At 44.3% G+C, this 26767-nt stretch overlaps 1 protein-coding gene across 11 annotated transcripts in view; it reads right to left on the minus strand.

Moving 5' to 3' along the window:
- ehbp1 (EH domain binding protein 1) overlaps positions 1-26767 on the minus strand; it is a 214095-nt gene that overhangs the window by 135312 nt on the left and 52016 nt on the right. For 9 of the 11 annotated variants that reach the window (XM_037783088.1, XM_037783087.1, XM_037783085.1 and 6 more), the window contains 5 exons: positions 13102-13283; positions 9629-9768; positions 6614-6733; positions 4861-4998; positions 3193-3514 (listed from right to left, as the gene is read on the minus strand). In XM_037783088.1, the coding sequence (XP_037639016.1) occupies positions 3193-3514; positions 4861-4998; positions 6614-6733; positions 9629-9768; positions 13102-13283 (902 nt within the window). The remainder of the gene's footprint in view (positions 1-3192; positions 3515-4860; positions 4999-6613; positions 6734-9628; positions 9769-13101; positions 13284-26767) is intronic. The other 2 variants (XM_037783094.1, XM_037783086.1) reach the window with 1 other exon arrangement.

Raw genomic sequence — 26767 nt, forward strand, 5'->3', positions numbered from 1 at the left:
AAACAGTGTAATAAATACAACAGTTCATTGTTTCACATGGCTACCAGCGGTCGAAGATGTGTTCAGATCCTTTACTTCAATAAAAGTACTGATACCACACTGTGGAAATCCTCCACTACAAGTACAAGTCCTGTACTCAAAACCTTACTGAGGTAAAAGTATGTTTCAGCTAAACGTAGTTAAAAGAACTTAAAGTATTGATGTTGCAGTAAAATGTTCCCCGTCAGTGTTTTACTATTTTAACTCCTTTATATACTGTTGGGTAGTTTAATCTGCAGCAATGCATCATGGTCTATATTAAAGTCATTATGTTGTTTTCAGCTTTGTGACGATGCACAAAACTGGACGGGAAGAGGATGATAATCTGAAGAGGAACTAAAGCTGTCAGACAAATGGAGTGGAGTAAAAAGTACAATACGGATGTCAACATGTTGCATCGATGCATTTCAAATTGTGAAGGTGGAATATTTCAAAAGATGAAATTCAAAACCTCTCTCTCTCTTTTTCCTCCTCCTCCCTTCTTCCCTCACCCTATAAAAAATGTAATATAAATATCATAAAAACATATTGTAATTGATTGACAGCCCTCATTAAAACATCTCAGCACTATTTAAAGAACACACTACATTGTTTCGTTAAAGAGGAGGAAATTGAGAAGCGAGAGTTCGGTCTAATACAATGAACAACACTGACGAGTGGTGGGAAGGTAATAGAAGATGCAGGTGCACTGAGGTCAGGTCTGTGTGACCTCATATCCTTACTGGCCGAGGTGGACTACTGACAGACAGACACGTGCACGCGCACGCGCACACACACAGAGGCACTCCTACACACATACCAGAGTGTTATCAATATATAGGCATGCTTGTGTCACTGAAAGCAGGGGCACGGCCTTGAGACATTCACTCAACATGCAACAAGCAATCCTAAACAAACAGGAGGATTGGATGGAGAGGGTGAGGGAGGGTGAGGGGGGTGAGAGTGAGAGTGAGAGAGAATAAAAAGCTGATTGACTAGGTATCTGTCTGAAAGAGAAGGTTCGAGCTGCTCCGTGTCCCTCTGACTGCAGAGCGATACGCAGAGGGAAGAGAAGAAAAGCAGGCGGGTCTATAGAGCAGCTCTAACAGACCAGCGCTGGCTAAAAGACATGTGAAAGGACTCCAGTCAAAACACCGCGCTGCCCTCTTGAACTCTCTATTCTGCAGAGAACTGCTCCCGGTGTAAGAGACGGAGCTAAAGAAACACGCCACTCAATAACCTGTCTGTCTTTAGACAGCCCAGAGGACTAGAACATACGGCCATCTGTGTGACGACTTCACTCAACAGACCGAAACCTGCAAGTTTACATTTAGACTTTAGACACGGCCACTCGTCTGCAGAGGAGGGATCCCCACAGAACCACGTTTAGTTACAGCTCTTCATCACTGATTAGATGTTATGTAGGGCTGTCGCAATACCGCGCTATTGACAAGCCGCCTGCAGAGGATTGCAAGCGACCGCCACAGCCGCTATGTTCACGTTTATTTCTTTTTTAAATTCTTTGCAGTGGGAGCGTTGCGTATTTACACCATGCTACCAACGGCAGCAGCCTGACGAAGCTCTGAGTGGAGACTTTCCTGTTGGAAACATTACATTACATTACCTCTGTAAACCTTACTGTTGCTGCTCTAGAAACAACATTTATCACAAGTTATATTTGAAATATATGTATAGCTAATATGCGCACTTCAATATTTGTTTATTTATCACAAGCCATATCGTCATTGTAATATTGAACAATGAAATCGCACATTGCAGATTTTCCTCATGTCGTGCAGGCTTAGCTGAGTACTGCATGTTTGGCGGGTTTTTTTTTGGTCGTCAAGAGTTAACAAATCTTCAACTTTGGGTAAAATGCTGTGCTCATCACCAAACCGTCCACAAAGACCAGCCGTCACATCCTACATGTACAGTAACGGAGGAGAAATTAATCCACATAGACCGGCAGATCCGTCCTCTCTCCTACATGCTCCAGCTTTCCCTTCATCCAGAGAAGTATTCTACCTTGTGCCGACATTTTTACTTCTACGGATATTCCGTATCAACCAGACACAACCAACGCGTCTCAGCTGAGCTGTGTTCTGCATTTAACAATAAATAAGTATTTAATTCGTTTTTAAAACTGTCATCTTTGTCATTTAAAAAGCAACAACATACCCAATCATTGCCCAACAATAAAGCTTATTTATATAGCACTAAAATCAGGATAAATTAAGCAATTTGCAAAAAAATAACGCTTATCGTGCTGTTGAACCAATCATCATCACCGCAGGGGGAATTGCTCCACTGCAACAGCCCTAATGTGATCATGAGAACTTGCTGAGGTGGTAACAGATGTCCATTCTTTAACATCCTGGTTTCTTTTACTATAAAAGCCAAACCTCTGCAAAATGAGGAACAACAATCTGTTTCTATTATTTCTCAAAGCTCAGTGTCACTACCAGTTCTGCCGTCATTGATTGATTGATTCTGTTTTGTGAAGAGGAGACAGATGAACGAGGAGGAAGGTGAAATAGAAATGAGCAGAGTCTGGGGAGGAAGTGAAGGAGGATGGCGAGGAGGGAGAGTATGAAGTAGGGAGGGAGGGAGGGAGAGAAGGAACGACAGAGGAGGGAGACAAGTCTAAAGAATGCAGTGAAACAACAGGGCCCTTGTTCCCGTTGAAAGAGCTGCCTCGTCGCTCTGCCCTGATGGGGGGGGGGGGGTCTAGCATGGCATGGCCTGCCAACAGTAACCAAGCTGGATCCTTCCAGACTGATTCTAGTACGGGATACTCACAGACACAGGAACCATGTCAGGAGGCTAGTCTGCTCAACACACTGTAGGCTTCTCTACTCTGACACGGTTTGGTCAAAGTCCAAGATGATGTCTTTAAATGTCTTGTTTAGTCACTTTAAGATATTCACTTCAATGTGATATAAAACAGAGAAAAGCAGGAGATGCACATATTTGAGAGGCTGAAAACATTTTCTGACATGTTTGCATGAAAAATTGTTTTAACTATGAATAAATTATCGAAAGCGATTTGACGACTAATTGCTGCAGCTAAAAACATGCACGGTGTACACTCGTCTTTATCAGGTCATGTGTTGTCAGGGTTCACATATTTAACCCTTTCCCGTGTCAGCTGATGATGAAGAGATAAGATCTTACTCGTCGAGCTCCTCGTCCTCGTTGCGAGCAGTGTCGGCGTACAGGTACTTGCTCATGTCGACTGGCCGGACTCCTTTCCTCTGCCTGGGCTTGGGGGGTTCTGGGTCTGGCTGGAGGTCCATGTCCTGGTCCTGGTCCAGGTCCTGGTCCTGGTCCTGGTCCTGGTCCTGGTCCTGGTCCTCGGGCTCATCGAAGGGGTTTCCAGGGTGTGGTGTTTCTGTCTCCGGTTCACCCGGCTCATCGAACGGATTGGAGGATTCGTGGTCGTAGAAGGAATCATCGTCATCGACCCGCTGCCTGAACAGCGGCTGGAGACGGGGTTCTGTTGGGACCAGAGAGGAGAGAGAGCGTTAACGACACACACTATACAAGACACAAACAATTAAACTAAGTTACATTACTCAACAGTAGCTTCTTTATTTAACAAGAGCTTTGGTAGCTTGTCGCCCTGCTGGGTTAGAGAGCTTGGCAGCAGAGGGGAGTCTCACTAAATGTGACAGTAGTCCTGGTAACTAGCGAAATCTGCTTTCTCACATTGTTTCTCACACCCTCTGGATTGTTTTATTAAGATGATGTCAGTAGTATCAGATGTCTACATTCATCTCTTACGTCTCATCTCTTGCATTTTGCAGTAAACCACATTTGGTTTTCATGAGTTCACTATTTGTTGGAGCCTGAGTTTTAAGATTATACTTCCATCATAGTTGTCATCTGACCAAAAAAGATGAGTACGACTTTGCTCAATTTAAAGAGGACCTATTATGCTTTTTTTCCTTTTCCTTTTATGTGTCATATATTTTTTTGTGCATGTAAAAGGTCTGCAAAGTTACAAAGCCCAAAGTCCAGACCAGAGAGAGTTTCTCTCCCCACAGAAACACTGCTGCTGAATACGAGTAAGGGTTAAATCAGCAGCAACTGGACTTGGTTTAGATCCTCCTGAACTTGCCTGAAACACCTTGCTTGAAGTCCCGCCTTTTCTTCCTTAATGTGGTGATGTCACCAAGTAACACATTTGCATAATCCCAGCCTAGCGGCTAGTTTGGCACGCCCTAAGTCAAAGCTAGTTAAAGCGGAGCAAATAAAGATGTTCTAGTAGAAACCCAAAATACAAGTATGCACCTGACAATTAGCATAATAGGTCCTCTTTAAGAATTAAAACATGCTTTTTGTGTGCTCAGATCCACAGGGACCGGCACACATGCATACCTACACACAGCTGCTACTAAATCAGAAAATAGCCACCGTACTATCCCCCAAAACTAATGAAATCCTAAATTAAGTTTCAATACTGGTTTAACAAGATTAGGATGCCACACAAGAGATGTGTAAGAATATATCCCAGCCTCATACAGACAACACGGTTCAGATTAAACAAGCAAACAAGCATCAAAGTGGGAGCTCTGTGTGTGCGGGAGCATGCCACTCAAAAACAAATAATCCATACTAATACACCTGGCTGCTCAGGTGGTCAGACAAAAATATTGGTTTAGCTGTCTGACTGAAGTCGCTGAAGCCTTCCCGCTATAGTTGACTACACACATTCAAGGTATGTGCACGTCCAAAACCTTCAACTGGTATCACCTGTCACTCTGCTGACACTCCCCAAAATAAACACGTGTGCTGTGGCAACATGACGTCAGAATACGCCTAAAACTAGTTGAAACATACCGTCCTCTTCAGGGTCACCAAACGGGTTGAGGTGGTTAGGATGAAGGTCGTCATCGGGGTCGTCGAAGGGATTCGAGCCCATGGCGAGAGACGCCTCCTGGTCCTCGTCTTCCAGGAAGTTCAGCTTGTTGATGAGCTCTGTTGCCACGGAGTCAAACATAAAGTCATAAACACGAACAACAGACGGCAGAGTCAACAACAACAGCTACACAACAACACAAAATGAAATGAACACAAACATTCACCGATATCTGCACTTTGGAGTGAACCATTCAGTCTCCTGGACGTACTCCCTCGCGCTGCCTAAACTTCTCTGTGCTCCTTCAATGCATGTACAGCAGTGGCATTCTGGGAAAAATTTGCGTGGTATGGAGGGTTACCGGGGAGACGGCGAAGGCGGTGGGAGAGTTACTACGGAGATCCCAGCTGGAGAGGCGGAGAATTAACCGCTTTATCTTCATCATCCTCGCTGTGGCTGAATCGCACGCTGCCAGGGTGGTGGTCAGTTTGAAAAGAGCGTAAATGTGTGTGAGGTAGATGCCAAGAAGTGCTGCTGAGAGCGATGTGAGAGTCTGAGAAAGTGCTGCGTGTACGTGAGTGTGTCCCTCGGTCTATATGGAGGGTGTCTGTGTGAAGTGGGAGCTGATAAGAGGCGCAGCACTTTTCCTTTGCCTCTTACTGACAACATTCATGACCAATTTTAGGCCATGGAAAGTGTGCATGTGCATGTGTGTGTATTTACATCTGACTTTGACTGTTCACCGTCCAAGCAACATATCATTTGATTTTCAATTTTCCATGTAAGGAAAGTTACAAAAATGTTGCGTATGCTGTCAATTATGGTGTTTAGAAAGAAAGAGAATCGGCAGGTTGATTGATTGGTACCAACCATGTCATGTTAGTTTGTCAGGAAGACGCTAAACGCTAAATAACGTTCCAAAGTTACACTACATTTTGGTGAGGAGAACCTGGCATGGCCATTTTCAAAGCGGTCCCTTGACCTCTGACCTCCAGATGTGTGAATGTAAACTCTGAGATGAACAGAGTGAAAACTGGATCTTATTGGATAAAACAGATTTTTTTATAAATCCACAGGGAGCCACTGGAGAGGAGCTGAAGAGACGCAGGCTGCTGACCTCTGACCTCTGCACTAACTCAACCTGACTACATCTAACTTAGCAACGGATTACTTTGTCGCTGTGAAACGTCTCACCATGTCGAGGCCCCGAGAGAATACCACAGATCCAACACACACTTCATTTGAAAACGAATACACTTCATTCCAATTACAAAACAAATCAAAACAGTTTCTGTCTTCCTGAGAAGATGTGTTTTAGTGTAAGAACAGTTTGTTTACTCTGGTTCACTACCAAGTGCAGTAAAAGAACAGGGAGGACAACACTGTCAAAAACACAAAGCATAAGGAACCAAAAGGATGAAAACCAACTGATGTGTTCACAACAACACCCGGAACAGCACATCACCACATGGACCGAGATCAACCGGAAGACCACGTAACCACATCACGATCACAATACCAATGTGGAGGAGGATCGGGTGGGGGGGGGATGGGACGTTAGAGTCAAAGAGAGAGAGAGAAACTAAAAGAGAGGAAAGCTGGAAAAGAACGGAGTAAGAGAAATAAATCTACGGACAGAAATGGTGGAAATGGACGGTGACACGGTGTAGAGGAGACACAACGAGGACAGAGGAGTCAGGAGGAGAGGAAGGGGAAAGAAAGGTGAAAAAAGACCTTGGGAGGACGCGGCAGGCTTAGCGGTTGCTCTGCGTGCTCGCTTAAGGACACCATCATCATCATCATCATCATCATCATCATCTAAGCAGCTGAGGGCATTCAACTGGTTTACTATCTCTGTAAACGACAGGGCCATACAGGAAGGGAGGAAGGAAGAATAGCAGTGAACAAAATAGCACATCCCATCAAGAAATATACACACACACACACACAAACACACCCACACACACACACACACACGCTCACACACACGCTCGCTCACACACACACACACACACACACACACACACACACACACACACATCAATGTACAGAGTTAAAAAGAGTAAATCTATTTCAGAGTGTGATTTATGTTATGCTAAGTAGCTTGGAAAGAAGAACTTGATCAACAGTATATCTCCAAATACATAAACTGATACTTGTGTACATTGATACGAATGTAAATGCTGTATCTCAAACTGCACGCTAGGCTTCCCACGGTAGTCCTTGTTACACGATGTTCGGGGATACACCGATTACATAACAGGCCCGCCGCCCCCACCGTGCTTTTTTAAAATTAAAATAAAACCTATTTACTTCTTTTTCACGTATGAGCGTACTCGTTCATCCAGAGGCTGAAATTAACTTTTTCCAGACAAGTATTTTTTGTTGTCTGTCACTCAGAAATGTTATCTGCCACTTTTGAAATCTCTGCGCTAAATGAAGGAATAACATTTTAGATCTGATGTCATTCAATGTTCGATATATTTAACACAGAAAACGTTATATACGCGGTAAATTACAGTGTTTGAAACACACTGTGGAGAGAGGGTACTGTACTTTGTTATTGTCCTCTATAGAGGTTATTTGCATAAAAACACACAATTCAAATGATTATTTAAATATTTGCTTTTGATTAAAATAAAATCTTGGTAAGTTGTTATGAAGTTAAACAGGTCATAATACTCTCTAATATCTATTTTATATTAATGTGAAAACATCTCCTAACAACTGGATTTATTCAAATTTCTCAACAAAAACGTAATTTTACGAGATTACATTTGAACGCATCATGATAACGTTGTAATTAAACTTCACCCAATAGTTATTTTTCCTGAGCAGACTTTGAACGCCTCATAATAATAACTCAATGGCACCTCTGTTAACGTGAGTAGCTCTGTTATTTATCCAGTCAGGACTGAGCTGCTAACAGCTGCTAACAGCTAACGTTACTAACTCTCCTCCTGCTGATTCAAACACAGGTTTGTTGTTCTCAGTGTCTCTTTATCAGGGACAAATAGGGCGCTTCCCCTCAGGTTTAGTAGCGTCATGCTGTTGAGCACTTCTTTTCTCTCCTCCATGGCTCCGGTCCAAAACAAACTGAAACATGATACGGCGTGCGTCTGCATCATTGTGCAGCGTAACTGTCTGAAAGCATCAATAAGAGGAATCGATAGACACGGAGGCATGAGATGCCAAGAACTTAGACAACTAGGAACCGGTTCTCTGTTTCCATCACTGCCGTTTTCCCTGCCTGCAAAAGTGGCAGATGTCCTGATGATTTCACCCGCCACTGCCAACAATTTACCCGCATTTGGCGGGTGCTAATTTCAGACCCTGCGTTCATCACATTAAAACTCCTCTTACTGTAAAATAAGCCTACTAAGTGTGTTATCAATATATAGTCGGACGATAGATGCTAATATAAACTGAAAATGAAAGTGTCTGCTCAGCTGGTGTGCTCGCAGTAGCGGCATCAGCTGGAAACCTGCGGCTTCGCAACGTAAGCTCGGCCAGAGAGACCAGACACGCCGCCATCCACTTAAAGATCAAATGAAGCGCTCTACATATATTCAGCTCCATCTCTTCTTGTAAAATGTCTGGTGTAATCAGTAACACAGGTGTTGTCAAGTTTCCTCACCGTAACCTGCTGTCTTTGAAACACTGTACTGACTCGATAGTGCGTACACACTAACAGGTAAAGGTTATTCAATAAGCTTTCATAGCTGGTTCCCTTGGTAGGTAGCACATCTAACACTCACACACACAAATTCACAACCAATACACCCACAACATATATATTCATGAAGATGTAGAATACATCCTGTTTAGGTGTAATATATTCTCTCTTCATTATGTACATACTGTAAGTAAGAGATAAAAAGAGAACGTGTTTGCGGTTGGTTAGTCTGGTGTTAGTGTTGCCTGCTTGTTGGGAAGGTAACAGCATCCAGGGGGGGGTGTGTGATAGTGGGGAGTTTTGGCAGCTTGATTCAGGCCTTTGATTCAGAGAAGCACGCTAGTGAAGCATCGCTGTAGGCGCTCAATGCATATACATATAAATGAGACAAAGAGCAGGGAAGGGAAAAGAAAGGAGGGAAAGCATGAAGCTTAGCATGAAGAAAAAGTTGGATTAAGCAAAGCAGGAAGCAGGAAGCACCGGGGCCCAGACATAAGATCGCACAATGAATCCTCAACATGGACTGGATGTATGGAAGCCATATGGTCGACGAGTCCACCAACACAGGAGGAAAGCAAGGAACACGGAGTAATGGAGGGAAGGGGGGGGGAGCTTAAGCAATAAGACAAAACACTGTCAATGAAACTCATGAATTTATAATCTGATGTATGCAAGCATGCACACTCACAGACGCAGAAAACAAAAGAAATCAAGAAGGAAGCAGAGTTGATGCCCCGCTGAAGCCTTGGTCCAGGTTATACTGAAGCCTTGGTCCTTATCGTTATACTGGAGGTTTTATCCACCACGTTATCAGTTTAGGAAGATAAGATTGACATTTAGAGCATTTTACATGTCATGTTGATTTGCTACCTGCCACAATAGCTGGCATAGAAGAACGACTTACCATTAACGGAGCTTTGACCGACAGCAGAGGAAAAGAGTGATCACTGGAAACCGGTAGTAAACATAATACTGTGCTCATGTCTGTTGGATGATTCCAGCTGATTGTATTTCAGCTCATATAAAACCATATATATATATATATATAAAAGGGGCTCTGTGTCAGTTCTCACCTGTGATCTTGGCAGCCTTCTCCTCCTGGTTAACCCTGTTCTCCTCGTCCTCCTCGTTCTCCTCCTCAAAGTCGTCCAGGTTGCCGATGTCCGCCTGCTTCATGCTCATCAGGCTGGCCAGGCTCTGCATGTCCTCATCGCTGGACCATAAATACACACCCGACACAGACAGAAACGTGTGTTCACGTTATACATACAGTATAATACACATCTAATGGTTTCAAAACACAGACATGTCTATGGTGATGACTAGAGGTGGGAATCACCAGAGGCACCATGACACCATATTATCACGATACGATCTCTTTTAAACATTTTGCAATATGCTGAGTATTGCAATAAGGTTAGAGCTGTCAATCAATTCAAATATTTAATTGAGATTGATCTCATGATTGTCCATGATTAATGCAGATTAATCACACATGTTTTATCTGTTCTAAATGAACCTTAAAGGAAGATTTGTCAAGTATTTAATCCTCTTATCAACATGGGAGTGGACAAATATGCTGCTTTATGTAAATGTATGTATATATTTATTATTGTAAATCAATGAACAACACAAATCAATGACAGATATTGATCCAGAAACCCTCACAGGTACTGCATTTAGCATAAAACAATATGCTCCAATCATAACATGGCAAACTGCAGCCCAACAGGCAACAACAGCTGTCAGTGTGTCAGTGTGCTGACTTGACTATGACTTGCCCCAAACTGCATGTGATTATCATAAAGTGTGCATGTCTGTAAAGGGGAGACTCGTGGGTACCCATAGAACCCATTTACATTCACTGATCTGGAGGTCAGAGGTCAAGGGACCCCTTTGAACATGGACATGACAGTTTGGAGCGTTATTTAACCTCCTTCATGACCAACTGGTCTGACCTGGTTGGTACTGATGGATTCATCAGGTTTTATAGTTTACTATGATACCAGGATCTTCACTCTAGCTTTAAAACTGAGCCGCTACAACCTCCGAAAGATCGATTGCATTAAAGAATTTAGTGGCGTTAAAGCGGTTTTGCGTTAACGTGTTATTATTATATTATCTTTGACAGCCCTAAATAAGATATATTGCAATTTATTAAATTTTTTCAAATGCAAATTATGCCGTTTGTCAACATCTGTTTTATCTAATAAGATACAGTTTTCACTCGGTTCATCTCAGAGTTTTCACACATCTGGAGGTCAGAGGTCAAGGGACCCTTTTGAAAATGGACATGTCAGTTTTTCCTCAACAAAATGTAGCACTAGTTTGGAGCGTTGTTTAGCCTCCTTCATGACAAGCTAGTACGGCATGGTTGGTACCGATGGATTCCTTAAGTTGTCTAGTTTACTATGATACCAGTATCTTCATGCTAGCTTTAACACTGAGCCGCTACAACCTCTGAAAGACAGAATAGCGGCCGTTTGTTAAGAGGTTAATAGTTTACATAATAAAAGCTCGATACTTGATATTAATATTGCTACGCGAAATATCGCGATACTATGCTGTATCGATTTTTTGCCCCGTTCCTAGTGATGAAAAGAGAGAAAATATAATGCATAAATGGAGGGATGAATAAATAAAAATGCATCAGCTAGAAGAAGGAACAGACATAATTCAACCTAGCTCCCTATAGCTAGATCACATCAGGAACATCAGCATCATCATCCTTCACCATCCTTCTCTTTCTGTCTCCACCTCTACTTCTGTCTCTCCACCTCTCCGTTCTCACTCTTTCCCATCCACCCATCCGTTGTCTCTTATTCTCCCTAACCAACACTTCATTCACAGACGCATCAACTTCTACAGTATTCCTTCAGTGTTTAATGTCGTCTCCTTGTGTCCTCCCCCCTCAGTCCCTCCATCATAATCAATGTATTCTCCTCTCTGTTCTGTGTGTTTGGTGTTTCCCGGGCCCAGAGGCTCATTTGAACTGGTGTGATTGAGTTTGTTTGTGTGTGGTCGACATCATTCCCCGAAGGGTTAACAAGGGTTACGCGCCATCGACCCGCCGCCCGCGCCACAACAAAGGCCTTGTTGCTCTGCTCTCGCTCAGTGTGTGTGTGTGTGTGTGTGTGTCGGCGCCTGTCTTTAAATGAAAGTTGCTGCTATCAAATTAGAATGAATAACAAACACGGCGATGGAGAGTCGGAGTCCTCAAATGAAAGTTGGTGATATCAAAGATGTGAGAATGAATGAGACGAGTGTGGATGTAAATTAAACTTTGTGCAATCAAAGAATACAGATGGATGTGTGAGATGTGTGTACATACATTATGTGTGTGTGTGTATCCTTATACATTTGTATTATAAGGGTATACATTCAGTAGAGTAATACAAACACCCAGACAGATTAGCTTGATGGGATTCCTCACAGAGCGGAGGACAGCACGTCTGGTTCATTTCTAAAAGACTTGCAATCAAAACTTGTACGCTCAATATTAGCATTTATAAAACGTCACTTAGAAGTGACATGAAAAAGAGCTGAAAGAGCTGCTTCTTTAAAACGGGAACAATACCCTCAACCCTAACAGATTTAAAAAGTGCCACAGAGGAGTGAGGGAGCAACGTCTGAGCTAACCAGACATGAGAAGCTTCTGTCAGTCTGGTGAAGTTACTAGAAGCCCTTTGAGAGAGTTACAGCGTGGGTACCGGTATTGTACCTTGCATCTGGGGGGGGGTGTCAGTATATAATCGTAATCATGCTGTTAATCGCGGTTGACGCTAGGGGTGTGCGATATGACGATATTAGATTGTTAACGATTAAAATGTCTCTACGATCTGCCTTTCCAGCTCAGATCGTAGAACCGTGCTCCAGTGTACGTTGCAGTTGCTGGTAGTTTCAAGTTAGCGGTGCTCTTCAGTGCAGCAGCTCTTCACTTCCTAGTTTGGTGCTTATTTGTGTGCATGCTGGATTTGCTTGTCGAGTTTTGTGAGGCAAAGTATGTGTGTAGTTGTCGAGACTTAATCAAAGTGGGATTACAGCACAGTACCGCCGTTACAAGCGACTTTCAAAGGACGCGCAACATACCGGCGGACATCTCCAGATCACTGGGGTCTACGCGGATTGTTATCGGCTCTGAGAAGCGGAGTAGGCAGCGCCGAGAGAGGAAGCACAAACGGGGCTGCTGACTAGGCTAAAGAAGCATCCACACAAACCTCCGCTACCAAGCACCTTTCTCTCTAACGCCAGATCCATCGTTCACACAATGGATGAATTGGAGCTGCAGATGGCAGCCAACAAGTCTGTCAGGGACTGCTGCTAGCAGGCCGCACAATCCACCGCCTGGACCGTAGCAAAGACTGGTACAGTAAGAGCAACGGGGGAGGACTCTGTACTTATGTTCATTATGGTGTACAAACAGCCGAATCACTGACAGCCACTGTTCCCCTGATCTAGAGGCTCTGTCAGTGATGTGTCCACCCTTCTAGGTCTAGTGGAAGAATCAGAATTGGCGAAGGAAAAGGCGTTCCATGAGAAGACTTACGTGGCCTTTCCCTCACGGAGGAAGATGCAGGAGAGGGAGAACTGCAGCGTGGCCGACACCACCTTCTTGGACAGCGGCTTGAACTTGAGTTTGACGTCCGTCTGCGTGGGCATCGGACTGGCGTACTGTTTCATGTTTATACTGCTGGTGGCCAAGGCCTTCCTCCGCCCTGACGGAGACTCCTGGAGAGAGAGATGAAGCACATTCAGGTGAATACAGGCCCATATTACTCAACTGACACTGCAGGGGATCAAATGGAAAACAAGAAGAAAAGGCAGCAGAGAGGTATTTTTAATTTAATGTGAGGAGATTCTGCAAGACCTAATCGGGTTTTGTTTTACACCCCTCAACAAGTATTTAAGGTTCATTAAAGTACTGATGTATGATTCATTCTAGGAATGCACCCATTTATCAACCAAACATCGGTATCGGCTGATTTCCGCCTTGTTGACTGCAATTGGCCTATCGGCGAATAAGATGACATTCACAGACAGCAGTGGCCGATGTTTATGTGTTGTGTTGCATTCATTTTGTGCCGGCTAAATGTCGTGTTGTTAGCTGCTGATTTAATTACATTTAATTAATGTTTGACAAAACAATCTGTTGGGCTCGGTAATAACTTCCTCTCACTGAGTAGGTAGCTGTGTACAGGACAAGGGGCTGTTGAAGACGTTGTTTTACATGTGAGAGAAGGTTATTGTAAAGCTTGTTTCATAAGAGTGAAGACAGTTTTTATTTTAATAATGAAGAGATCTTTGTTTCCATGGCACCAAAGGGGGAAGAAATAACAAAATCAATGACAACAAAAACATCAGTATCGGTTATTGGCCAGTATTAGGCCAACATTTTGCAACTGGTGCATCCCTAATTAAAGATTTTAATCATTCCTAATGACTGGTGATAACAACATCCAGATACATAATGGTGTATTTGGTCACTGCTCGATCCAGAACGAGCTACAGCATGTAGCCCTCCTGCGCTCCTCATTGTGAATTCAGTTGTGAAATCCTTCCTGATATTTCCTATCTAAAGGTCCAAGCTGAAGCCTCAGAGATGTGCTCTGGGCCAGGGGGCTAGCAGTCAAATTGGAAATTTGGGAATATGCCACAGACTAGGTGATAAGAGTTATAGAATCAGTGACAGCGTGTGTGTGTGTGTGTGTGTGTGTGTGTGTGTGTGTGTGTGTGTGCGTGTATGAGTGTGTGTGTGTGTGTGTACGCTCACAGTGTGTGTAAAATAAGAACTGCCGGAAAGCCTTGTCACTGACTGCTAGATATGGAAACTAAACAGTTGGGGATGCTCCAGCCTTTTGTCTGCCCCCCCCTCCTCTCTGATGGGTTTTGTCCGGCGGACGGAAGCACCACGCTGTCAGAGAACAGCAGACCGGTTCACCTCCTCGCTGTGTTGATACCACGCACATACCACGTCCCTCTTTTCTGTTTCAGTGATGGAGGAAACGGCCACGTTCTCCTGGTTAACTGATACGAGTTCAGGATCAGACGCTGCTGTCCCTTTACAGACCGCGTTGTGGAATAAGAGCAGCAGGCGTTCGGCTGTTTAGAGATGTCTAAAAGCAGCACATGTAACTGTACACACACCTACACACACACACACACGCTGGCGTTATTATACCACAGAAAAAGACCTTCTTGTCTGAGCTGTGAATAGAGCCCCGAGGATTCATCCTCTCGTGCGCACAATGCCGAACAAAGCGGAGCAGCTAGCTCTCTTTCACACAACACCGGTTCGAGAGCACATATACATATACACGTACACGCTGGCGTGGCGTGGCGTGTACGGTAGATAAAGCGATACAAGCTCTTAACATCGCCTGTTTCCTGATGTCTTCACACACACACACAGAGAGGTCTTTGCTCTGTGGGGAAAACTCAATCTCAGCCTTATCGCTGAGGACCGCAGGGTATTCACACACACACACACACACACACACACACACACACACACACACAGAGAGAGTTGGTATCAGTACAGAGCGGTAAAGCTATCGGTAATATAGTGAGAAACTATGTAAGCTCCAAATAGGGTCTAGAAATCTGTGGGCCAGCCAACACCGCATGTAAATGTGGACTGTGGCTTCAATTCTCCCTTTTCATAATCATTAAATCAATGCTGGCATGTGTGCTACATTCAAACTATGAATAAATTGAACTTACTGTGGGTGAAAATAGTCAAGAGGCGACACAACGAACAGAGATAGCAGCCAATTCTGCTCCTTAAATCACTGAGAACCACAACCTGTGATTAATAGCGTGATCACAACATAATAAAAAGACTGTAAATGTCGTTTTCAGCCTTTCAAATATGGAGATTTTTTGCTTTTCTCTGCTAATATCATATCAAACTGAATATATTTCAACACATTCTCACTCCCAACTCATCAAATACCGCCGTTTGATCAGCGCTCCTCGGCACGGGGTTCCCCCCTCTTGTGTTACTTTTAGACGGACCCGGGACGGCGTGTTAATATACACTCGTTATATGCATAGTGTCCTTTCAAAATAAACGTTCGGTTAAGTTTAGACAACACAACCACTTAGTTAGGGTTAGGAAACGGTCGTGGTTAACTTCACTGACTAGTGACTCACGTGACTCACAGGACAAACGACACTAAAGAGTCACGTAACTAACAACTGACGTGACAAGATAAGTCAACGTTACCAGTTTAGTTTCACACGGGACACAGACAGCCCGTGACAGCGGTCTCCTGGATGAAAGTCTTGTGTTTGTTTTCACGCTCGGTGCGAGTAAAGCGTGCCTTGTGCGTGCCATGCATTTGCTTATGTTTTCTGTTTTTGGCCGTGCTTTTCTAAATATAATTCTATATATTGATGCATATTTGTTTCTTAACTTGTTTGCACTTTCTCATGATGCAGTTCGTATGACAGCAGTCAGCACTACACTCAATTTTCCATCAATATGATGCCTTAAAAACAACCAGTAGATTACCTGATTGATTAACTGATTGATAACTAATTCAAAGTATCTATTCAATGCTGGCTTTCCTTCTCTTTAGTGAGCATTACGGGCTGAAGAGCTCACGCAGTTGGCCCGTGGGGTCAACAGCAGTCTCGACAGTGTGAATCTCAGACCAGCCGAGGAGATTCTGCTCTCAAGAGCTACTTTCCGAGTAGCATTTGGACGAGACATAAAACCTAAAATTGTTCTGGCGAAGACGATCAGAATCTGTCTGCCTGCCTCTCCATCCTTTCATCCCCCCCCCCGCCGTACATCTCATCTGACCCTCCTATCCTTCCATCTCTCTCCATCTCTCTCCATCTCTCCCACCTCGCTCCTCGCTCAGACCAATAATTAAATAATAAAAACACTACAGAAGGAACCGAGCGATTGACTAGCAAGGCCACTTGACATTTCGTGCTGACATTTGAGCCTTGTCGCTTTAGCTGGGTTAGCTGGGGAACATAATGACGTCCCATCGCCCCCCCCACCACCAGCTTGTCCAAAGAGCAGCCCATCAGGAGAAGAAAACTCTCCACCTCCATATCTCTCTGCAGATTACACCCCGGCTATTATACTAAGCTAATAGCGCATGTAGATACGTTATGAATGAATTTGCTAAATGCACCAAACACTTAAGAAGAGGGGATTTAGCAAAAAGGAGGCTGGGGAGTAGAAGGGGGGGGGGGAGGGATCTTGAAAATAGGAAATACTTAAGGATATGCAAATACCCCGGTGCAAGAATGGAATAACCGTTTCAACAGATTTGAGTAGGGACAGCAAACAATGGAAATGTGCTCTATTTCCCCGGATGCTGCTTGTCAATCAATGTGTGTGTGTGTGTGTGCATGTGTGTGTGTGTGTGGCCGGTGGGGGGTAGCTGGGATTAGGGTGGATGGGAGGTTGTGACAATGTGTAAAATGAAAGGGAAGGACAATACAGAAGTTTAATTTATTACAGAGCGGATAGGACTATCAATATGCTCTCTCTCTCTCTCTGAGCCCAGAGAAACACTAAACACCTGTGTGTGTGTGTGTGTGTGTGTGTGTGTGTGTGTGTGTGTAGAGGAGGCACAGCGGGGGATAAAGAGAAAGAAGGGCAGGGAAAGAGCGACAGGATAGAGAGAAGGAGGGAGGGGTGATGGCTGTATGCTGCCCCCCAGCTGCATCTCAGTGCTACTGCAGAGCATCAGTTCAGACCACCGGTTAGCTCTGACTTACAGCGTTGAACCAGACTCACACAAACCAGGAGGCCACGTGTGACAGGACATAATACGAGCGAGAGTCAAACCTGAAACCTGCCTGCAGTTTCTCTGCCCTGCTTGATTCATTTAAAAGGCCCCAAATTACAAAAGTCGTAATTATGTTCTTTAAAATTCTGACTCACTAGTGAGAGAGACCAATCTAGGAGGATGACGAGTAGAACATGACAAGCACACATGTTGTTTTCATCACTCACAGAAATCAATGTGAATCATATATTTACTTTTCCTTATTATGCCATGATCACATCAGAGGTTGTTTCTGTAAAGGTGTTGTAAGAGGCGGTTATGTTTCCATTTGGTTGGTTACTACCTGATTTTTGGCAAGGCCTATGGAGAGGAGTCTAGGTCACTGGCGGACATGGGTGTTGGGGTTTAGGGTTTAACCTTGGATGTATAAAGAGAACTGGATCCAGCGTTGGAGGCGGGGCTCCGTTCATTCCTATGAGAGTGTCTCAGTGGAGCATGAAGTCTAAATGGCTCGACTTCTGCCTGGAAAAGTACCCGGATCTTTGGGCTACATGGACATGCGCAGTAGCGTCCGCTCAGTCACATGACTCGGTCACGGGGTCCCAACGTCACGCCGTCGTCACGGCTTGGCGCTCCAGCCTCGGTCTGGGTCTCATTCACAGGAACAGAGGAAGGGAAATAACTCTGGATTCAGCTGTTAGTGTGTTTTAATGATTTAAATAAGGACTATTAGAGTGTTCATACTGGGGAGTTGACTCACCTCAAAATAAATGATCCTCTGAGTTACAGACGTCTCTTTCCCAATGGAAGTCTATGGGAACAAGTCTTTTTGGGCCCGATGGCATCACGTTACGGACACGGAAGTTGTAGTACCGCCGTTTGGCCACTATGAAAGTTGGGATCGACGACCCGGGGTCTTCCCGGGGGCTTGGGGTAGACATGTTGCCGAAGTTTGCTGTTTGAAATGGAGTCTGGAGACATTTTGGAGGTTCATCGTCCACGAGCACCGGCCGCTCTCACCTCAGCTCCAGCACCGACACCGACACCGACCCCGACACCGGGCTGCACTGAGATTCGTTTATTTCTCTAATGGGACTTTTCCTCTTGTTTTCTGTTGGGCTGAAAGTTGTGCTCACGTCGTCCGGACCTGTTAGAGGCCAGCAAACCTCCGGTATCACCTGCTTTCTGTTCATTTATCTCCAGCAGGAGGAGACGGTAAAGAAGAGAGCGAGTGAGAGTTAATTCTGACGGTGGGATTTCGTGTAATCTAATGCGGCGATTTCACCCGTTCACCTCACACACACACACACAAATACCATGGTGAAAATAACTAAACTAAAAAAGAACTCCCTCAGTTAGCTAATGCAACAAGTTGTGCTATCTAACTACACCTAACTAACTAGCTAACTAACTAGAAAGACAAACTGACAGATAAACAGATTTATCAGTTTGCTGTTCAGACTCAAACAATCATGAGTTCACCTGCAGCTTGGAGGATGACCTTTGACCTGCAGCTTCTACTATAGTCAGACGTCATATTCACATTTTACAAACGACCTTCTTGTTTTAACTTCAGTGTGTCTAATGACTCAAATAGAGATGAAATATCATAGAGAAGCCAGAATACACTGGAGGGGGGTTCATTTCATTGAAGAGGGGTGTGTTTGTGTCGGAGTACCAGTCCTGCCTGTCTCCCCCGGTGCCAGCTGGCCCCGGATCGATCCACAGATGCTCCCCTGGTGGGGGGGCAGGGGTCAGGGCAGGCGGGGTGCCCGGGGGTCCTGCTGAATCCCTCTGCCCCAAAATGCCAATGGGACGGGTCGGAGGAGGAAGGAGGGGTAGGAATCCCTTTGTCACTGAGAGATGGATTAATTAGGCTGAGTGCTAAAAGGAGCCGTCTTCTTTGTGTAGAGATCTGGTCCGACACACCAACACACATGATTCAGCAGTGTGAGCTCATGATGAACAGAAAGAAGAACACACCAATCAGCTAATGGCTTTTTAACACACGTCACCAGTCAACTACTTTCTAATTTTAATGCTCGATGTTCCATATTCAACATTACACATTCATAGACTGATCTGAGAACTGCAAACTTGCAAATATTGATTTTGATTTTGACCGTTTGTGACAACGTTCTCGTTCTGTTCCATCGCTGTGTGGTTCAACCAATAAGTCAATAACTGAAGTGAGTGTATGGTGATGTTTAGTATACTGTTGAGGAAGATAGAAGATTAAAAACATGACTCTGGTATCACAGCGATGATGATAAGTGATGAATCACCGGTTCCACGTCAAGCCGATGATTATCTGACTTAAGCCTGCTGCTACAAAACAAAACAATCCTAAACAGGATGAAAACAGGACAACCTGAGGTCAGCTACACTCAGGACTAGTCCACACGTACACGGGGATCTTTGTAAAAGAGACAGTAGAAGTACAGCTAAAAAGGAGAAAGTAGAGCAAACAGGTGAGAGGAAGACCCAGAAACATCTGGAGAAGGAGCACGGAACAAGAGCTCAAAAAGAAGGGACTGACGTGGAAACAGCTGGAGAAGAAGGCCCAAGACAGACAAGGGTGGAAACTACTCATCAATGGCCTGTATGTTCCGCTAAGGAATACAAAGGCTAAATGAAAATGAATGAATGAACAGTTCTTTGCGGTAGATGGATCAGAAATGATGCCACATCTGACGGTTTTATTTCCTTCTATCTCTTCTTCCTTTCTCGTTAACAAAACCTCAACCTTAAAGCAGAAAGTATGGACAGCGGGGCATCAAATCTTCCCCTCCTCACCGAGGCGTACACAGGCCGCTGTAATTTGTATTCACACAGATCAGAAAAAAATAAAAGCCAAACTCAATTTAGCCTATAGAATAACCCTGAGGTAGCACCGATTAGCCCTCCGCCCCGACACCCAAAATCAGCTGCTTGAATTCAGCAGTCAGCAGATTGGAGGTGTGGGGGTGTGTGTGGGGGGGTGCACAGTGCTATTCCTCTCGCCTCAAGGTCACAGTTATTGGAAATGGAGACATCCAATGTGCTCACATCTCTCTTTGAATCCGCACACAATGGAGTGATTCCTCTGTGTCAATTTGGCCTCCCCTGATAACTGATAAGGGTTAGCCTTTTTACATACCACCTATGAATACGGCACTATAGACGTTATACACACACACACACACACACACACACACACACACACACACTCAGATTAAGACCAATTTATTCATCTGCTACTATTATATGTGAGGATTTATTTTTCTCCCCGAGCAGTGTGTATTTTTAAAGGCAACAATGAACATAAAAGGCGTGCGGTCCTATCACTGTGGTTATGTGAATTACAATAACAATGGTCTTAATAATGGAATGAACTGTGCAAATGGCTTTCATGTGTATTGTCACATGGACACACACACACACACACACACACACACACACACACACACACACTAGTAGGAAAAAGGACCACAGGATTTCTCTTCACTAGAAACCACCGTGTGGATCAGTTTTAACTTAAACCCTCCAAAATGGGAACATCTTTGGCCGACCACCACCTCGTCCCCGGGGGTGGGGAGGGGGGTCTGAACAACAAAAAACGACAAGGTTGACAAACAGTGGAGGGAAAGTGAGAGAAGTGAGAGAGTGAAGAGAGAAGATTAGCCACAACAAGAGCAGGATTAGTCTTGTTTTAAAGGGAGAGGACGGCAGATTAGAGCACAGTGTGTTCTGCAGTTCTGGCTGAATACGGTTTAGAATGACACCGAGTCCTTTCTGTAGAAAGAAACTGGATACGGGACGGACTGACGTTCACCTACTGCCAGGTACAGGAACGATCAGTACAGGCTTTCAACTCACGGGACAAGAGAAGAGGACTCGTTGGTAGGGATGTCACAATACCAGAAATCTAGTCGTCGATACCAACACCAATGAATTTACACCATTCTCCATACCAAATTCAATACCACGGTAAAAAAACAAAACAAAACAATAAATCCTATCATGTAATGTGAACGTGTGTCTTTATGCATCCTCAGATTGCAGTAGTTTAAATTCACTGACATGGTGACATCTCACCGGGTAAAGCAGAGGTTGGACCAAGTCATTGTTTAGTAAGTCTCAAGTCCCAACTCAGGTCTGGAGTCCTAAACAGGTCATATGAGCTCTTCATCAACTGTAACGTGATTTTAACAGCAGAGTAACTGGATCCATCTGGTGCTCAGTAACACAACGTTAGTGCTTCATGGTTTTCTCCTGAAATCTGATTGGATGCTGTTGGATTGGTTCAAACTAAGAGGATCTGGGGAGTTCAGTGTAAAAGAGATAATCAAATGCATGTACCAATAACATTCAACGGAAATACAGAGTCCAGAGTTCAATAAAAAAAACACCACTTTTCAGAGATTTAGCAATAAGCAACAAAAGAGAGAAATTAAGTTTGTTCAGTTCAGTTTTTCCCCCACGAGTGAATCCTCTTCTCCAACATAGAGGATCTCTGGATCTCTGGATCTCGCTGCTGCATGGCAAAGTTGTGCGTGTGTCAAACTCCGACACAGAGAGCGGAGGACAGAAGCAGCCGCATTTGATGCTTGGCGGGTGTTAATTTGGGACCCTGCAGGCTTCGTACGGTACCGTCGGTACTGTAGAAAAAGAGCACCGTCACGTTTTTAGAATTTTGGCATGGACTTGGTACCGAAGTATCGGTTCTCGTGACATCCCTACTCATTGGTGATGGTATAGATCGATCCCGCCCCCTCCGTGTTAGCGGATGGGACGTGGGCCAAACTAAAAAGTCAAAGCACACGTCAATTACATTTTTCCTAAAGATGGTTTCTGTCATTTGAGGTAGTTCTTATCCCGCCGATGTACTGTATGTTCACGTGTTCATTTTTCTGATAAGTTTAGTTTTAATGAGTTATTTGATGTTATATAAAGGGGTGAGACGTCATGATCGACAGCCGCTCTGAGTGAAGCAGTCGCAGCCGGAGGCTCTGAGTCGTACGAGAGAGGAGATGTAACTTTAACTTTCCATAACCGTCACCAGTCTGTGTAATAGAACATAAATGTATTGATATATACTGGATATATGCTGGATATGCTATTGCACTTTGCAACAGAGAGGACAGTCCTCGAGATTCAGTCATTTTGGTCGTCACCATCTTGTTTTTTTGCAACCAGAAGTGAAACCAGAGGGCGGAGCTAAGTACAACTGAACACTGAATAAGACATTTTTAGGCAACCAAAATGTTATAATTAACTTTAATGAGGTGAAAACACACTGTGAAAGGGTTAAAGTTCAGTAAGACGAAACATGGACAACGCCGTGGTGATGACCTGTCAATCAGCAGGTAGCCCCGCCCTAAAGCATCCCCTGCTTTATGGTCTATCTGACTCTAAATGGGACCATCATTTACTAAATGAACATCATGCTGTATTGAAGAAGACTTGAAACTAGCGATTGAGACCATAAACTCACCTGAAGTTAATTTAATTAAGTTCAGCTTATGTCTTAACAGATGATATCTCTCGCTTCTGAAGCTAATATTCAGTGTTTGCCAGGCAGGAGAGTCCTGTTAATGCACATACTGATGATCAGTCAACGGAGAAAACAGAACCAAGAGTGTGTTTGTGTGTAAAAGAGAGAAAGAGATGGAGCCGGTTAGAAAGAGAGAGAGAGAGAGAGAGAGAGAGAGAGAGAGAGAAAGAGAGAGAGAGAGAGAGAGAAAGAGAGAGAGGAATGCCTTTAATGCAGGGTTGCCTCGGTTGCCTCTGATGGCAGCAGATGAAAGGAGGAGAGTCACAAACCAAGCAGCCCTTAAAAGGTCTAATCCCAACTGGGAGAGCGGAGGGTTTTATTGGGGACTAACCTCTCGCTGGATTGGAAGCCAAACACACTGAAGAACAGCACTATTCCAGAGGTTCAACAACATTAATGAAACCTCCAGATAGAAAAGCTATCATCTGTACAGCACAGAGCCAACAGGCTGGATGACAGTCACCCTAACCTTCCTCCGTTCCATCCCTCAGCCTCCCAACGAGGTCACACTTCACTTGAATGTGTATTTATGTCATTACTGTGTGCTCTGTCTGAGCACCTGACACACACATTTACATTAAACCCATTAAACAATGTGCAAAAAAAGCAATGTTGACTTGGACAGGGATTACAGGAAAAGCAAGACGTATTTATAAGAGCACATATTTCATGAATAGATTAACAGGAGAGCCTTAAAGCCATTTTGCAGCATGATGATATGAGGATATAAAATCCTCTTCAGGATGAGAACCTGTGGAAAACTCTGGGGCTGCAACTAACAATATTATATCGATTAATCTGTTGATCTGTTTTTAGATTAACTGTTCAGTGAATACAATATCAGAAAATAGTGAAAGACCCATCAGGATGTTCAAGAGCCCCGTTTTGTTCGACCAACAGTCCCAAAGAAATGAAGTTTACAGTTATACAAGGGCGCATTCACAAGCCACAGTCTGTTGGACAAGTGAAATTGATCATTTCCTTTTTATTCCGGTTTGGTTTGACGGTGCACAAATTAAAGCAGACCAAATAAAACCAATCATTTGCTGAGGGGCGTCACTTTGACTCGGCACTGATCTACTGTACACACAAATCCCTTTACTTTATTAGTCATATTCTGCATGTTCTCCTTCAGCCCAGATGTTGAGCAAACATCAGAAATCCAGGTCAGTCCTCTCCTACTCATGTGAACCTGTCGTTTATAGAGTACGGTCTACACCTGCTCGATATGAAAAGCGTTTAGAGATAACTTCTGTTATGATTTGGCGCTCTACTGTATATGTTCATCTCAACAAATGCCCACACAGTTTTGGTTCACTTCCTGACATTAGGTTAGATGATGTTCTCAATCAATCAAACGGCACTAGGGTTCGCTTGGAAACCATCCGAGACAGCTTGGGAGACATGTTACGGACCGGTTGTGTGATTACTGCGTTCACAACAGCCCAAACAAACCGCACTAGGGGTTGATTCAAACGGACTAAATGTTGGCTTGTGAAAGGACCTTTAAGGGCCTGACACACCAAGCCCACGGTTGGCCGTCGGTTAGCGTCTGTCGGAGTAGTTTTTGCGGTGTGTCCCGTGTGTCTGGGCCTTTAAACATGAAAAGAAGCAAATCCTGAATACTGAGAAGCTGGAACCAGCAAATGTTTGTCCTCTCTGTTTGATAAAGTGTCTCGACTAATCAGCGAATCATTTCAGCAACCGTAATCGTTCCACTGAAATCTGCCAATTCCATTTAGTTTTTATAATTAGTCTGCATCATAATTCATAACCAGCAAAAAGTGCTGAGATGGACACCAGCAGTATCTCCTATCCTGTCTTTCTCCCTTCATTTCTGTCCCTCTCACCCCGCCTCCCTCCCTCTCTCTCGTCTTATCAGTGTGTCCAGGGTGCCCTCCTCTCTCCGACTCTCCGGGTCTTTCTTTCGGGTGGCCCTCGGTGCCCCCACACACACTCAGACCCAGAGCATGCACTTCAGACAGGGGGCTAATGGGAAAATAAATTACCAGCAGGCAAAAGCCCTGGCTCTGCACTTCTGCTGGAGAGAGAGAGAAAGGAAAGAAGGGGGTGGGGGGGTGGTCAAGAAATGGAAAGAGAGAAGGGTAGAGAAGACAAAAATGAAAGACAGAGAGGTGGATAGCAAGGAGACTGATGGGAAGGAAAGTAGAGAAACGGGGGAGGATGGAGAAAATGAGGTAGAGGGGGTGATGGAGAAAGAAAGACGGAGCCAAGGGGGGGAGGGAGAGAGAGAGAGAGAGACAGGTCGACGGGATTATAGCAGGAGTTCATCCCTGGTCTGTGAAGTGCCTGCTCATCACTTTTCCCACCATTTCACCATCTCTGGCCATCACAGAGGCCTCAAATGGCCAATAACATCACCACACACACAGCCACTGAGCTACTGTATCTGGGATTGATTACTCCCCCCTGCATGAAGCAGCAGTTCAGATATCAGGACGGTGGCGGACAGCGGCGGAGGAGGCGTGTGTGTTTGCTTGTCCAGCAAAATGGTGTCCATGTGTGTAGAAAGTTGGACAGATATGAGTCCATGAAAGACGTTGGAGAGGTTGTGTGTGTGGAACAGAATGACTGAGGACGACGGTCGACCACACAACTTCTTCTAAACTTTATAGTGCACACTCTGACACCAAACACACACATCTATTCCAGAAAACTTAATAAATACGTTTTGATAAAGTGCCGACAACATCTGGCTCAATTTGTCACCATGAAAGCAAGAAGATGACCTCCGGCAACTACGAACTAACAACAATACCGACTTCTAGTCAGAGAACAGTCATGAACATAGTGTTAGAAAGTGCTTCACATGCCAGGAGTCCTCTCTTCTGACCATTTACACTGACTTTAACCACTACATTATTATTTAAGCATCTGTTTAAATATCAAGGAAGACAGTTACAATGACGTGCAACTAACATAACGACACATTCAGGGCTGCTCCGGAATATTCGGTTATTTTTTTTGTTGGGTAGGTAAACCATTTTTAATTTTGGTATTCAGATATTTGTTGATTTTTTAACCCCTCTGGATACAAACATGCATAAAACACACCAAAACTTCAATAACAAATAACAATACTGTAGAATAACAGAATCCTGAAAAAGTGAACGCCTTTAAATAAACCGAAAGACACGAGTGTTGCAGCACTATGCCGTCTATCTCAGCCGAGAACGGAGACATGTCTGGCTGAGACCTCCCCGAGTCGTGTCATGGAGACGAGCCACGAGCCCTTATCGCCGTTACTTACATCATAGTGAAACACATGCGAGGTTCGGGCCGAAAGAAAGCCTCCACAGGCTGCGTTACGCACAGGCTTACAGCTGGACACTGCTGGGATCGGCGGTGAATATGCGCGGAGACAGCGGCCTGACATGACTTTATTCTCGTAATATTCTGACTTTATTGTGTAAATCTCAGATGTGTTTTCCCTCAATGTGGCCCTAATACTCCGTAGTACATTGTCTCTTTGGCCCTCACTGCATTAGACTTATATACTATATACTTAGACTATAAACTGTGTTACCTTCATCACAATGATCACATGTTTTGCGGCTCCAGACAGATTTCTTTTTTTTTTTTTTTTTGCCTAAAATGTCTCTTTTGATAGTAAAGGTTGCTGACCCCTGGGTTAGGGGATGATGGCCTGCAAACTGGACGTCTACACTCACACAGAGGGATGAGGAGAGGAGACGCTCAGTTTGGACACAGCAGCCTCAAAACGCCGCCGTTTAGATGGAGAGGGCCCTCAAGACGCTGAGCGTGGAGAGAGGCGTTTGTGCGTCGTCCACACGAGGCGTAAAAACAGCACTCGTGGACTCCTCGTGACTTGATTACAATCGAAGCTTCGGAGCCCAAAAGAGGGTATTCAGGACATCCCTAGATACATTGCGATACTTGTT

Source organism: Sebastes umbrosus, chromosome 10 (assembly GCF_015220745.1).
Source record: "Sebastes umbrosus isolate fSebUmb1 chromosome 10, fSebUmb1.pri, whole genome shotgun sequence".
Classification (NCBI taxonomy): domain Eukaryota; kingdom Metazoa; phylum Chordata; class Actinopteri; order Perciformes; family Sebastidae; genus Sebastes; species Sebastes umbrosus.